The sequence below is a fragment of the Periplaneta americana genome, chromosome 6 (genome assembly GCF_040183065.1).
Source record: "Periplaneta americana isolate PAMFEO1 chromosome 6, P.americana_PAMFEO1_priV1, whole genome shotgun sequence".
NCBI classification, from domain to species: domain Eukaryota; kingdom Metazoa; phylum Arthropoda; class Insecta; order Blattodea; family Blattidae; genus Periplaneta; species Periplaneta americana.
This window is the reverse complement of record NC_091122.1, coordinates 92,238,618-92,253,429: the sequence shown is the minus strand read 5'-3', so window position 1 is coordinate 92,253,429 and position 14,812 is coordinate 92,238,618. Positions and strand designations below refer to the sequence as shown.

The following is a 14,812-nucleotide window of genomic DNA, read 5'->3' as shown; positions in this document are numbered from 1 at the left end:
TCATGATCCGTGTCTTGGTACTTGTGATACTTATCATGATCCATGTCGTAGTCCTTATCGTGATTGTTACCATAGATCTTATAATGATCCTTGTTGTCTTGCCACGGTTCTTATTGTGGTCACGGTTGTCTTTGTCATGTTTCTTATTGTGGTCCTTGTTGTCTTTGTTGTGGTCCTTATCATGATCATTATCATTCTTGTCTTTATCAGGATCCTTATCGTGGTATTTGTTGCCTTTGTTATAGTTATCATGATCTTGGCCCTTATCGTGGTCTGGGTCCTTATCGTGGTTCATGTCGTGACTCTTAGTGTGAACTTTGTCCTTATCATGGTCCATTTCGTAATTACTACCGTGGCCCTTGCCTTTGTCTATGTCGCGTTTCTTATATTGGTCCTTGTTTCTTCTTGTCATGGTCCTTATCGTGATTCTTATTGTTTTTGTCGTGGTCCTTGCTGTCTCTGACATGTCCCTAATCGTGATATTTGTTGTCTTTATCGTGGTCCTTGTTGGTATTGTAATAGTCCTTATTGTAATCTTGGTCCCTATCATAGTTCTTATCGTGATCGTTATCGTGGGCCATGTCATGGTCCCTATCGTGATCATTCTCGTGGTGTTTGCCGTGGTCCATGTTGGGATCTTTATTGTGATCCTTGTCTTTGTTATTGTCGTAGTCCTGTAGTGGTCCTTGTCAATCTCATAGTTCTTATCGCAATCCTTATCATAACCGAATGTTGTGGTCCCTTTCATGATCATTCTCGTGGTGTTCGTCGTGGCTCACTTCATGATCCTCATCGTCGTCCTTGTCTTTGTCCTTATCGTTGTCCTTGTTGTGGTCCTTGTCATTCTCACAGTTTTTATCGCAATCGTGGTCCTTGTGATCTCTATCATAGTTCTTGTGATCATTGTCGTGGTCCTTACAGTGATCCATATCAAAGTGTTTTTCGTGGCCCATATTGTCATTCTTATCGTGATCCTTGTCTTTGCTTTGTCCTTGTCGTGGTCATTATCTTTGACGTAGTCCTTATCGCGATCCTTTCGTGGTTCTTTAATGGTTCTTATCATAGTTCTTTTGTGATCCTTGGCGTGATCCATATCGTGGTCATTATCGTGATCGTTGTTGTGGTGCTTCTCATGGTCCATGTCGTGATCCTTATTGTGGTCCTTCTTGTGGTGTTAATCGTGGTCCATATCTGTGATCCTTATCACGGCTCATGTCGGAGTCCTTATCATGATCCTTGTCATAGTGCTTGTCGCGGTTCATGCTATGATCCTTGTCCTGGTCCTTGTGATCCTTATCATCGTCCTTGTCGTGAACATTATCGTAGTCCTTAACGTGATCCTTATCGTGGTCCATATTGAGGTCCTTATTGTGATTCTTATTTTGAAGCTTGTCGTGATTCTTACCATGGTCTCTGTTGTAGTCCTTATCGTGCTTCTTGTTGTGGTCCATACTGTGATCCTTATTGTTTTCCTTACCATGGTTCATGTCGTGATCTTTATTGTGGTCATTTCAAAATTAGTATTGTTTTTCAACTTTGGCAAATGACATTCGTGTTACACGGTATATTTCAACTTTCATAAAACATAAACCGATCTAGGACGTAAAAAGAGACTTACACCAGAAACAGACAGATAACTGGTAACATTTTGCACTAGTGTTTGCTTTAGAGTAGGAGGAAAATAGGCCTATGCATGCACGACCAGTTCTCTTCCTGGTTATGTCGAAATCGCGTGAACCATGCTGTAGAACTTCAACTTACGACAACCAAGAGTCATCTCATTCCTCTTTTTGGGAACTGTACAAGAAAATCCAATGACTCCATGTAGTCTTAAAGAGTGTAATTCATTGGACACAGTTAAATTATGTCGTGCTATTTGAAAAAGTGATGACGTCACTTGTATCTTGTGCAAGAATGCAGTTACATAAACCAGATCTCCATACTATGTTAGCCCCTTGCTATAAAATAATTTCCAAAACAAATATTTTCAATTCAAGTGCAAATGTAAAAGTTATTTGAGATGGACAAGATAAATGGGACACTCTGTATATATATATATATATATATATATATATATATATATATATATATATCCATTATTTACAGAAAATCCATTTTCTTCGCATCTTTTCAAGTGTGTTTCAGAACGAATTTCAGTAACTCTGTTAGTGATAGCATATGTATCTGTGCTCTAGGTCACCGAGCGTGCACAGTGTCTTGTATCTGAAACTTAGAATATTCAAGCAACTCATTACTTTTTTCTGGTGCTGTACATTCACAAGGTGAACAAATTGAAAGTGGGTATCCATCAATGAAGTTGAGACCAATTAAAGAGCCAATGACTAAATTGTCAATTGCTGGGCAATGGAAATTAATCAACGATCATCACATCTAGCATCTTGGAGCTATTTCAATGAATTCTAATAGAAAGATTACATCACTGGATGGCACTTCAATGTTCTGACCACACGTTCTATCAATTTTTAATTTTTTAACAGTTTGAGATAAAATCTCAGTACTTTTTCAAGAAATGAAAAATAATACTGTGAACAACTAGCACTTTTAATATACTTTTAGTTATCTTTGGAGGATGGCCACATCTGAAGAATGAAGTTCAGATCGTGATTATGCCTACAATGAAGTATGACTATACAAACATAAGATACTCAAGTTCTACAACAACAGGAATCTTTAAAACGAAAAATATGAACAAATATTTGGCACAATTTTTCCAAAAATTGGAAATAATATGACGGACATACAAAAACAATCCCTATATATTGGAGAACTTTAACACACATAAATTAAATGTGGTACAATTTTAGATCACGAATGTGCATGAGGTAAACTTGACTATAAAAAAAATTAAACCATGATTTCAGCCCTATTTGTGCCTTAAGATAGTAAAAAATATTTAAGAAATGGAAAAATGAATGAACTTTAAAAATATATTCAGTGCACTGTAGATTTATATAAAATGCAAAACATTACACCATAAGAACCAGTAGATGACATAATGTCAAACCTAAAATCTAATAAAAGATAAAGTAATTTATTACACAATTTGTTCTGGATGATATGATGTACCTATTCTAATAAACACAAATGTTAACACTTTGAGCTCAGCAGTTGATTCATGAGTTTGGACCTGGTAGAGGGAATGGAATTTTAAAGATAATAAAAAGATTCAGTACAACTTCCCTTAAAAGGTAAGTAAAGTCATGTTATACAAATCTGGCTTTCAGGTAAAGCTCCCTGTGAAGCAGATTTGAATAATTTCAAGGGAAAAATTGTTCTGGGGCCGAGTATCAATCCCGGAATCCTTTGCTTAGCGCACAAATGCTCTACCACCTGAGCTACCCAGGAACTACACCTGACACCGTCCCAATTTTTCCCTTTATATCCACACAACTCAAGTGGGTTGACAAGGTGCCAGAAACCCAACTTTGAGTGTGACTTGAGTTTGTCTACACTCATAGTTGGGTTTCTGGCATCTTGTCAGCCCACTTGAGTTGTGGATATAAAGGGAAAAATTGGGACGTATTGGGTGTAGTTCCTGGGTAGCTCATTCGGTAAAGCATTCATGCACCAAGCGAGGGGTCCCGGGATTGATACCCGGCCTTGGAACAATTTTTCCCTTGAAATTATTAGTCAGGTTGTAGATCTTCTTCCTATTTCTATATGAAATAATTAGAGACACAGGCACTCTTCAAACCTTACAATTTGATGTCAGTTTCATTAAAAATATATTGTTTTCCAGTGACTACATCCTCTTGCACTTTCAAGATTAAATTAAGGGACGCACTTCAGATCTTAAATGTCACACACAGTACACGTGGTCAGTGACTGAATTCTCCCCGCATTCCTTTATAATCTAATCGAACCTAAATGTAGGAATAATCATATTTGTTTGCTGAAGTTAATTTCACACGCACCTGCAAGACTGATGCATTGGATGTAAGACTTTGGCCTGCTTCTTGCCTGTGGAGCACCAGCTGGGCTGCCCGTGCCACATCGCCCTCTGCAATGGCCAAGCAGTGTCGCACCTCAATGCTACATGCTCCAGGGAACATCTCCTGAAGGAGGTGAACTTGTGTGGCCACATATGTGGAATCCTGTCAAACACAATAAAATATGGAAATAAAAAAGAGGAATAATAAATAAAATCCGTGGTGCTACAGCCCTTTAAGGACCCAAAACGACCAGCTGGCTGCTGGCCTCACGTCCATGTGCCGAAACGGAGGTGAACCATCATCCAACCAGAATGGAGGTATCGTGTGGTTAGCATGATGATACTACAAACAGAATTGAACTCGAATCTCAACGTGAAATTTCCAAGCAAGGCAAGTAACACAACAGTACTATATGCCTTTGTGTGGAGCTGCCAATTCACACTGCTCACCCAATATCTCGAGCAGAAGGGCCAGCCCCAAGTAACGCAAGAAGACTGTGAGGGGGCAGGGAAGAACTGCTAGTGTGTTTCAGTCCGACCTTTAGTGTTAAAATGAACTATGTACAGGCAGGCTCTTCCAGGCCCTGTCAGTCCATTCTCTCGCAGAATTGCGCCAATGCATTATATTCTTTGGAGAGAAAGAAGAAAAATTTGAACAATGAAATAAGAGTAAGGGGAAGAAAGAAGACAAGAAGAGAAAGGAGGAAGAGACACTGATGATGATATAGGTGACAACAACAGCAGCAGCAGCAGCAGTAGTGGTAACAGTATTTTTAATTTGTTTATTTTACGATGCTCTATCAACTGTGATGGTTATCTAGCGTCTCACAGTGTGCAATTTTCCCACTCTCTGTGAATAAAAATCAAATTTCGACTTGTTTAATTAGGCATAGGTGAATATGAATTCATGTTTTTTGACACTTGGAGAAGTTGTGAGAGATAGCTTTTACTGTTTTATTGGCGGCAAGCTATTTTAAAAGGGTCTGTTCTTCCTAACATTTCAACACTTCTTGCTCCAGTTTGGTCATAGACAGAGAGGCTTACTATGTGGTCGAAAAAATGCTCTTAGTTATTTATTGTGTGAGAAACAAGTACTCTGTTCAGACAGGTATGTTCTTACTAATTAAACTTCAATTTTAAGTCAGAAAAGTATTTTACTTCTTACAGTAGGCTTTAAATATTACAATTGAAAATAAATTGTCTTAAAAGTTCTCAAAATACTGCATAATGTGACTTTTAATACAGCAGGTCATGTCCGGTTACAATAATTCTTAAAAGAATTATTGAATGGTAAAGAATGGTAAACCATTTAATACAAAATCATTTAGTGTGTTGAAAGCTTGTTTTAAAATTTGCGCGTTCTTGCGCATTTTTAAGCAATTAATTGTTTTCAGTGGCAAGACACATGGTAACACAGTGGCAACTGTTCCATGTTTGACTTAAAAACAGAGAAGAATCACGGAATGAGTGTTTTATGCCTGAAAAATTATTCATATGAGATCGAACATCAGGTTAAAATACATTGGACACATTTTTATCTAACTTTAACGAACGCATAGTGGATTAGAACGCAAATCTAGTAGCTGGACAAAACTAATAACTTCTCTACATTCTAATGCAGTGGTCATCAACTGATTTGCACTGTGCATCTCCCTAGCTCACTCGTTTGCCCCCGAACAACTGAGTGTGTGGTAATGGAGCAGAGGTTCCTCAGTGACAGTGTCTCTGTTTTTTAATGAACAAGACATTGGACATGATTTAAATGAAGGAACATTAACTTTATTATTACATTAGAATATTTATTTATTACTCATGCAAACAGAATAAGACATTAAATAGCAGCAGCACAGTTGTTACATATTACTAGCACATTTTCAATTAAATATTTAATATTCAAATTAATAAAAACCTTGTATGTATTTCTAAATTAATCACTACTGCCACTACATATATAAATATGCATTAACTAAACCATGAACATAATGAATGGTAGTATTTTAGGTTTGAAAGGAGATAAATAATTGAAATGAGAAACTATAAATTGTTTAAGAAAGAAACAGAGTAAAAATAAATATTGCTACTATTTGTGAAACATGAACAGACATTTACTCGACAATGGCAGCGATTTTTTGGAATTTTTTAATCCTCTTTTCACCCACCAACCATAATAGTTCCAGCTAAAGTGTTGTCTTTGGATGTACAGTAATTCCTTCAGATGTAAGTTTGATGGGGGGAGCAGGAAATTTTTAACTCCAATGAATTTGCAGGGCGCGTTTCATTATTAAACATTTAGTAGTGTGATTGGCTAATCAGATTTATTTAACATTGTTTGTTATTAATATAGCAACAAGAATAAATTAAATTTCAAATTGTAAAATTGTGTCTATTATTATTTTTCCAAAATCATTGTCTTAAGAATTAAGGAAGAATTATACAAAATTTGTATATATGGTAACGTAACAGTGCAAATGTAGCCCAATTAATCTCAATGTTTATTACAAATGAAATAATGAAGCTTTAATAGAAATTAATATCACATAGTACTGTAGTAATTTCCTTTATTTAGCAGAAGGGATGATCAAACCATTGCGATGTTTTATAGTATGTATAAATTACTGCACTTACACATGATTATAACAGTTGCTGTGGTTCGAACTGCATTATGGTCTAAGATTTTTGGTAACAGAACTAATTCCGAAACAATATAATATTTTGGTGATTATTAAGTTGTCAGACACTTGCTGTTATTGCGAACTAGTACTTTCTTGGAACTGGTGCACTCGGAGAAGTTCTGGAAAAAGAATGACTTTTCCCAACACTATGCTATGAAAATCTTAAAATCCAACTCTATACGTTCAAATAGTGAATGAAATTCCTCCCAAAGGAGATGATGACCGTTGAGACATACTACTTCTCCGTATTCAACATTACAGCTAGCTTCTGCCAAGAGTTGCTACTAGGGTTGTATAATGCTGAGGATGAGATATTGCCCACTTGCCTTGCATGGGACCGGTGTTGAGCGCCCATGCTTGCTTTTGGCTAAGTTGATGATCACTGTTTTAATGGATTCTCTCCTAAACAGATTATTATGAAACATTCTACGGAACCTGGGCCCTCACAGAGAGGCAAAAGACGAACATCGAAATATGCCAAAGGAAAATGGAGAGGAAGATAGGTGGCGTTTCACTGAAAGACAAGGTCTCCAACACGGCACTGCAGAAAATTACAGCTTCTGAGAACATCACACAAAAAGCCTCATAACGAAGTGGAAGTGGGGTGGTCATGTAGCAAGGCAGCAACAAGGCAGATGGGCGCGAGAAACCACCATGTGGGACCCATACATAGGAAGGAGAACACAAGGCAGGCCAAGAAGAAGATGAGCAGATACATTCAAGCAGCAGCTGGGAGAGAACTGGTCAACCATCGCCCGCAACAGAAATGAGTGGAGAAAGATAGTGAACAAACTCATATAGAACTAAAATTTGACAAACTCTAGTGTATCTCACATAGTGAATGTGAATGTAAATATTGTTCACGTGAAATAGCTCATCATGTGAACCACACCAACCGAGCTTCCCCTCCTGTAGGAGGCCTTAGCCCTTCATGGGACACAGTGGCTTCATTCATTCATTCATTCATTCATCTTTCTACGGAAGTTACAGGTAACATATATATTTTGTCCACAAAGACTGATTATGTTTCTTTAAGAGGAACTACTCCTTTATAGTGGTGTCTTTGGACAAAATCAATAACCTCTCTCTTATATAATATATTTTATAGAACTTTGTACAAGCATTACAAGTAGTATACAAATGTAATCATAGTTTGTACACAAAAATATATGCTACCTGTAACTCCTACACACAATTTCATAAAAATTCATTAAAATGGAGAAATTTATTAATTTCGTCCCAAATCATCTCCCTATAAAATGGTAGTTCCTCTTAAACAAACGCAATTAGAGTTTGTACACAAAAATATATGTTGACTGTAAGATCTGTACAAAGTTTCATAAAATCCGTTAGAATGCAGAGAAGTTATTAATTCTGTCCAGCTAGATTTGTGTTTTTACTCACTGTGTCCAGATGACATGAAGGTGATAATGCCAGCGAAATGAGTGCAGGGTCCAGTGCCGAAAGTTACCCAGCATTTGCTCTTAATGGGTTGAAGGAAAATCCCGAAAGGAACCTCAACCAGATAACTTGTCCCAGCCAGAATTTGAGGCCGGGCCAGCAGTTTTGCAGTCTGACATGCAGACCACTACTCCATACATATTATTATTACTATAGCAGTAAGCAGTAGTGGTATACCCCGCAAGAGGTGGTATTAGTAGTCAGTAGTAACACAGAGGAGTAGTAGTGTCGTATATTATAATGACTATTACACTCTTACTACGTCATACTACTTTTGACCAATAAAATGGTAAGAAAGGACGTATTTCAACCAATCATGGCTGCTTATCGCACAATTTTATCACGTCCCTAGCATTTGTTTAATTTTATCGCGTCCCTAGCATTTGTTTCTTTGTTTGCCAACATTTGAAACTGCGCTGGTCTGGACGTCAAAAATATATATAAAATTACAAACCACTCCAGTCGATGCACAGCAGTTTCAAATATGACTCGCATTGGCATTCAAGAACAAGAATTAATAAAAATCACTGATCATACCTATGCATCTTCTGAAATCCGATTTACAAATAAATGAAGAGCACCATTCGGAAATCCTGAATAAGTTGAATACACCATGTAGGCCTAAATCAACGAGTTCCACTTCTATTATGCACACGTCCAATATAACATCAATTGAACCACCAACCACATTCAAATTTGAAAATTGTACATTCAATAATTATTCCTTTTAAAATTATTCATTCGGAAATTCTGAATAAGTTGAATACACCATGTAGGCCTAAATCAACGAGTTCCACTTCTATTACACACACGTCCAATATAACATGAATTGAACCACCAACCACATTCAAATTTGAAAATTGTACATTCAATAATTATTCCTTTTAAAATTATTGAAGTTTATTTTTTATGCCATCATCGTTAATTAAAACTTTTCTAACACTTGTGTATATTAGTTAGGTTATGTTATAGCTTCTGCTCTCAGAGGATAAAAAGAACTTCTGCTATATGATATTATGGACAGTCACGTATCAGAGATTATTTAATATTAAGATTTATTGAATAGTAATCATTACAGTGTCTGTATAAAGACACTACTGCCATCTAGCATGCATCTAGCGTAATATCTGTAATGTTGAGATGGTACAATAATACATTTGAAGACAGTTGTATTTTCGAAAGTCAATTAATATTTTATTGTAGTGGAGTACTTCGTTACTTCTAATCTTTATATACTTTCTTCTAATCGTGTAACAGTCAATTAAATCCTACTCGAGTTTTGATTTTCTCTAGATAAATCAAAACATCTAGTGAGATTTCTGTTGATAAAATAGCAGTGCTACAGTATTAGTAGTTAATAGGATTACAACAGTCCTTTAATAGGAAAATAGTAGTGACAGCACTGGTTAATAGTACCACAGTAATTCCATCTATTACAGGGCTGGGCACATTACGTGATTCTGAGAAATGAGCGCTGTGTGCTTTAAAGAGCGGGTCTTGCAAGCGCTGTGACGTATGCATACTGTACATTATTCAGTGTCGGTGCAGTGGTGACTCTGCAGTATGATGGCGAACTTTGAAGACGGAGCTTCTGCTCATACACTAAAGAGTCCCGCTACTCCCAATGCTTTTAATGTAACATGGGAGGGGGAGTTCTTTTTGGTAGAGAGCAGTGGACTAGCAAAGTGTTTAATTTGGCATAAAACACTCCAACTGATTAAGAAGTTCAATATCCAACGACATTATTCTTTACAACATGCTACTGAATATGAAAAATATGTTGGTAATTAACGCCATAAATTAATACAACTTAAAGAAAATGTTTCTCAGGTGCATTATATCAGAGTATCTATTTGATATTTACATTGCATTATAAGTTATTATACATTTAGTAATATATAATTTTAAATTATACAAGTATTATGTTATATCATAGTATATTACAGTTCATGATATATCATATATCATATTATATATCATGAACTGTAATATACTATACTTACTTACTTACAAATGGCTTTTAAGGAACCCGAAGGTTCATTGCCGCCCTCACATAAGCCTGCCAGCGGTCCCTATCCTGTGCAAGATTAATCCAGTCTCTATCATCATACCCCACCTCCCTCAAATCCATTTTAATATTATCCTCCAATCTACGTCTCGGCCTCCCTAAAGGTCTTTTTCCCTCCGGTCTCCCAACTAACACTCTATATGCATTTCTGGATTCACCCATACGTGCTACATGCCCTGCCCATCTCAAACGTCTGGATTTTATGTTCCTAATTATGTCAGGTGAAGAATACAATGCGTGCAGTTCTGTGTTGTGTAACTTTCTCCATTCTCCTGTAACTTCATCCCGCTTAGCCCCAAATATTTTCCTAAGCACCTTATTCTCAAACACCCTTAACCTATGTTCCTCTCTCAGAGTGAGAGTCCAAGTTTCACAACCATACAGAAGAACCGGTAATATAACTGTTTTATAAATTCTAACTTTCAGATTTTTCGACAGCACTCTGGATGATAAGAGCTTCTCAACTGAATAATAACACGCATTTCCCATATTTATTCTGCGTTTAATTTCCTCCCGAGTGTCATTTATATTTGTTACTGTTGCTCCAAGATATTTGAATTTTTCCAACTCTTCGAAGGATAAATCTCCAATTTTTATATTTCCATTTCATACAATATTCTGGTCACGAGACATAATCATATACTTTGTCTTTTCGGGATTTACTTCCAAACCGATCGCTTTACTTGCTTCAAGTAAAATTTCCGTGTTTTCCCTAATCGTTTGTGTATTTTCTCCTAACATATTCACGTCATCCGCATAGACAAGAAGCTGATGTAACCCGTTCAATTCCAAACCCTGCCTGTTATCCTGAACTTTCCCAATGGCATATTCTAGAGTGAAGTTAAAAAGTAAAGGTGATAGTGCATCTCCCTGCTTTAGCCCGCAGTGAATTGGAAAAGCATCAGATAGAAACTGACCTATACGGACTCTGCTGTATGTTTCACTGACACACATTTTAATTAATCGAACTAGTTTCTTGGGAATACCAAATTCAATAAGAATATCATATAATACTTCCCTCTTAACCGAGTCATATGCCTTTTTGAAATCTATGAATAACTGTTGCACTGTACCCTTATATTCCCATTTTTTCTCCATTATCTGTCGAATACAAAAAATCTGATGAATAATCGATCTATTACGCCGAAAACCGCACTGATGATCCCCAATAATTTCATCTACGTACGGAGTTAATCTTCTCAAAAGAATATTGGACAAAATTTTGTACAACGTCAACAAAAGTGATATTCCTCGAAAGTTACCACAGTTGGTTTTGTCCCCCTTTTTAAACATAGGTACAATTATGGACTCCTTCCATTGTTCTGGTACAATTTCCTTTTCACATATAGCGAGTACAAGTTTATAAATTTCGCTATATAATGCACTTCCACCCTCTTGTATTAATTCTGCTGGAATTTGATCGATACCTGGAGACTTGTACTTTTTCAGATTTTCTATCGCAATTTCGACTTCTGAAAGCGTGGGTTCGGGTATAAATGGCTCAGCAGTTTGTATTTCAATTTCGTCCCAATCATTTCTATTTGGCCTATGTACATTTAGTAGTTGCGCAAAATAGTTTTTCCATCTGTTTAGGATTGATGGAGAGTCTGCAAGCAAGTCACCATTCTCATCCTTGATCACGTTTACCCTTGGCTGATATCCGTACTTAAATTCCTTTATACCCTTATATAAATCTCGAATGTTTTTATTCTTACTATTTGTTTCTACCTCATTCAGTTTTCCTATACTAAGATATATCATAACATTTGTATAATTTAAAATTATATATTACTAAATGTATTATAATAACTTATAATGCAATATAAATATCGAATAGATACTCTAATATAATGTACCTGAGAAACATTTTCTTTAAGTTGTATTAATAATGGTAATATATCATATCATATCATATCATATCATATCATATCTTATATTATATTATATATTAACAGGATGACAATAATGTACTTAGTGAATCGGCTATGAGAATTAGCTACAAAATTTGCCAGGAAATTGCAAAGGAATTGAAAACATTCAAAGAAGGTGAATTCATCAAGCGATGTTTAATTATATTGGCAGATGAATTCTGTCCACAGCAAGCAGGGGAAATGGAAGCCATACGCCTGTCTTGTAGAACTGTGGTGAGGAGATTGCAGTATGTGCGTATGGGTTATGTAAATAAGCCTAATGATTTGTGTGTGTGCATAGAACGAAGTTCATCAAATCATCAAATGCTCTTTGGATTAGGCCGTTGGGCCTGTTCCATCTCCTGGATTCAGCTGGTCCCTCCAATGCTTCTTCGGTCTGCTGATGTTTACTTAATTAAATTAATAAGAGTGTTATAAATTCTGTTATGTACAATGGATTGATGTAATATCCTTATAAACTATTATGTACTGACAGAATGAATGACTAGAACAACCGTGGCTCTTGTTATATTAATGCAGGGAAGGTAGCTGTAATGTGAGTCCGCCACTGCGTGAGCGTTCTGCTCTGACTTGGAATTGAAGTGCCTTGCGGAACGAGTGCAGCTCTGGCCGACTAAATGGAGCCACACTCATGCCTAGCTCTGGTCTAGTAAGTACAGGTACTAGTAATCAGTGAGAGAAATGAGATAGTATGCATCAGTATGAAATACTGCTACTGGTTCCTATGGCCGGAAAACATACTGTTAGTGAAAAATGACATATCGTCACTGAAAAAAATGTGATCGTAAAAATTTGTTTATACATTTCTTCACAGCAAAGAGTACTATCTGTTTGCTTCGTAAATCTAAACCATAGCCTTCTGGAACTGTATTCAGTGTGTATTTAGATAGTGTGTATTTATTTGATAAGTCAACCCCTGGAATGCTTACAACGGTAGTATTTCAAGTATAGTATATGGTCTGTAACTTGTGGTGGCCATTGTTGCCAATTTAGTGACTGTCATTTTCTTGTTGCACTTTTTATTAATGATTAAGTAAGGCACTTTGAAGCTTTAACATTATTTTAAATGATAAATCTCAAAGGACATTGTAAAATAATCTAGTAAATAACTGAAGTAAATTGAAATTATTTTATTAAGGAATTTAATGTGTTGCATAAGCTTCAAAGATTCGCGTTACTGACTGTACGAAACAATTTATTGTATACATCATTTATGTCTATGTTGTAAGGGAGGGGGTATGCCTTTTTTTAAATTGAGGTATGCCAGAGGAAAATCTTGGGGTAGCATACCGCCACTGGTTTTTTTCCCACATCCCTCACTGCTAGTAATTCATAGTAACAGCACAGTAATGCTGTAGTAGTAAAGAACAGTACTAATAGTTACTGGTAAAAGCAGTAATAGTAACATAGCACTGTAGTAGTAAAGTAGCAGTGGTACGAGAGTTGTTTGAAAAGTTCATAGCCTGACACAGAAATTAACTATGATTATTCTAAACCAATCTTTATTTCTCAACATTATCCCCCTTAAGATTCATACACTTGGTCCACTGATGCCGCAATGCTGTTGTACTCTCCTTATATACCGATTTTTCAAGGTCTGCAAAAAATCCTTCTGTTGCTGCAAAAACCTCTTCATTTGACGAAAATTTCTTTCCATCCAAGTGACTTTTAAGCTTTGGGAAAATAAAGAAGTCCTTTTGCTAGATAGTCAATCATAATTATTCCCTTAGAATCCCAGAACACAGATGCCATGACTTTCCCAGTTGATTGAACAGCTTTTGCTTTCTTTGGAGATGGAATGGAGAATCACTATGCTTCCATTATTTCGACTGTTGTTTTGTCTCTGGTATGTAGTAGTGGATCCAGGTTCCATCAGTTGTCACACTACCTAGAAAAATTGGGGTATTTATCTCGAAACGAGTCAGACAATCCCGAAATTTCAGACGTGCTTTTGTTCTGGTGTTAACAAATGTGGAACCCACTCTACAGAGACCTTGGACATGCCCAAGACATTGACTAGCCGTACTCAGATGACGATCATTCAACACTGTATCATGGATTCTTTCTGCAATTTCTTCAATTGTTGCTGTTACTGGAAGTCCACTGCAGGGGTCGTCTTCCACATTCTCTTGATCATTTTTAAAGAGTGCCCCCATTTTTTCACACTCGAAAATGCTGGAATGGATTCCCCAAGTGTAGCATCTATGTCTGCTTTAATTTCTGTTGAAATCATTCCCTCTTTTACGAAATATTTAAAGACAGTACGAAACTCGATATTTTCCATTTTTGTCAATCTGTTTGGCATACTAACTTAAAAATTAAACTACATAAAACGTAGTCAACAGAAAATTATGATTTTTCGTACTCGAATTAATGTAAAATGGCCGCTAACAATGGCGGCATTGTTAACACATTTTTCAATGCCACATATATGTCAGGCCACGAACTTTTCAAATGCACCTTGATTAGCAGTTAATAGTAGCATAATACAGAGTCCGCCAAAAAAATATATACACTCTTTGTCAGACTGTATCGGGATACTGATATTGTCAATTGATTTGAACTACGAGTATGCTGTAGTATGGTCTTTTGCTCAACCAGATATCGGTACTTTCATCACGATAGTAAGAAAACAAAATGGCTGGAGCAGCGAAAATGCATTCTAAAGTGGTTTATAAGGTTTGATAATACAGCATCAGTGGAGGCGGTAGTATGAAACAGAACTCCA

General features: G+C 36.4%; 1 protein-coding gene across 2 annotated transcripts in view; it reads right to left on the bottom strand.

The window, feature by feature from the left end:
• LOC138701499 (CUE domain-containing protein 2) overlaps nucleotides 1–14,812 on the bottom strand; it is a 58,752-nt gene that overhangs the window by 18,889 nt on the left and 25,051 nt on the right. For both annotated transcript variants that reach the window (XM_069828449.1, XM_069828450.1), the window contains exon 5: nucleotides 3,936–4,115. In XM_069828449.1, coding sequence (XP_069684550.1) covers nucleotides 3,936–4,115 — 180 coding nt within the window. The remainder of the gene's footprint in view (nucleotides 1–3,935; nucleotides 4,116–14,812) is intronic.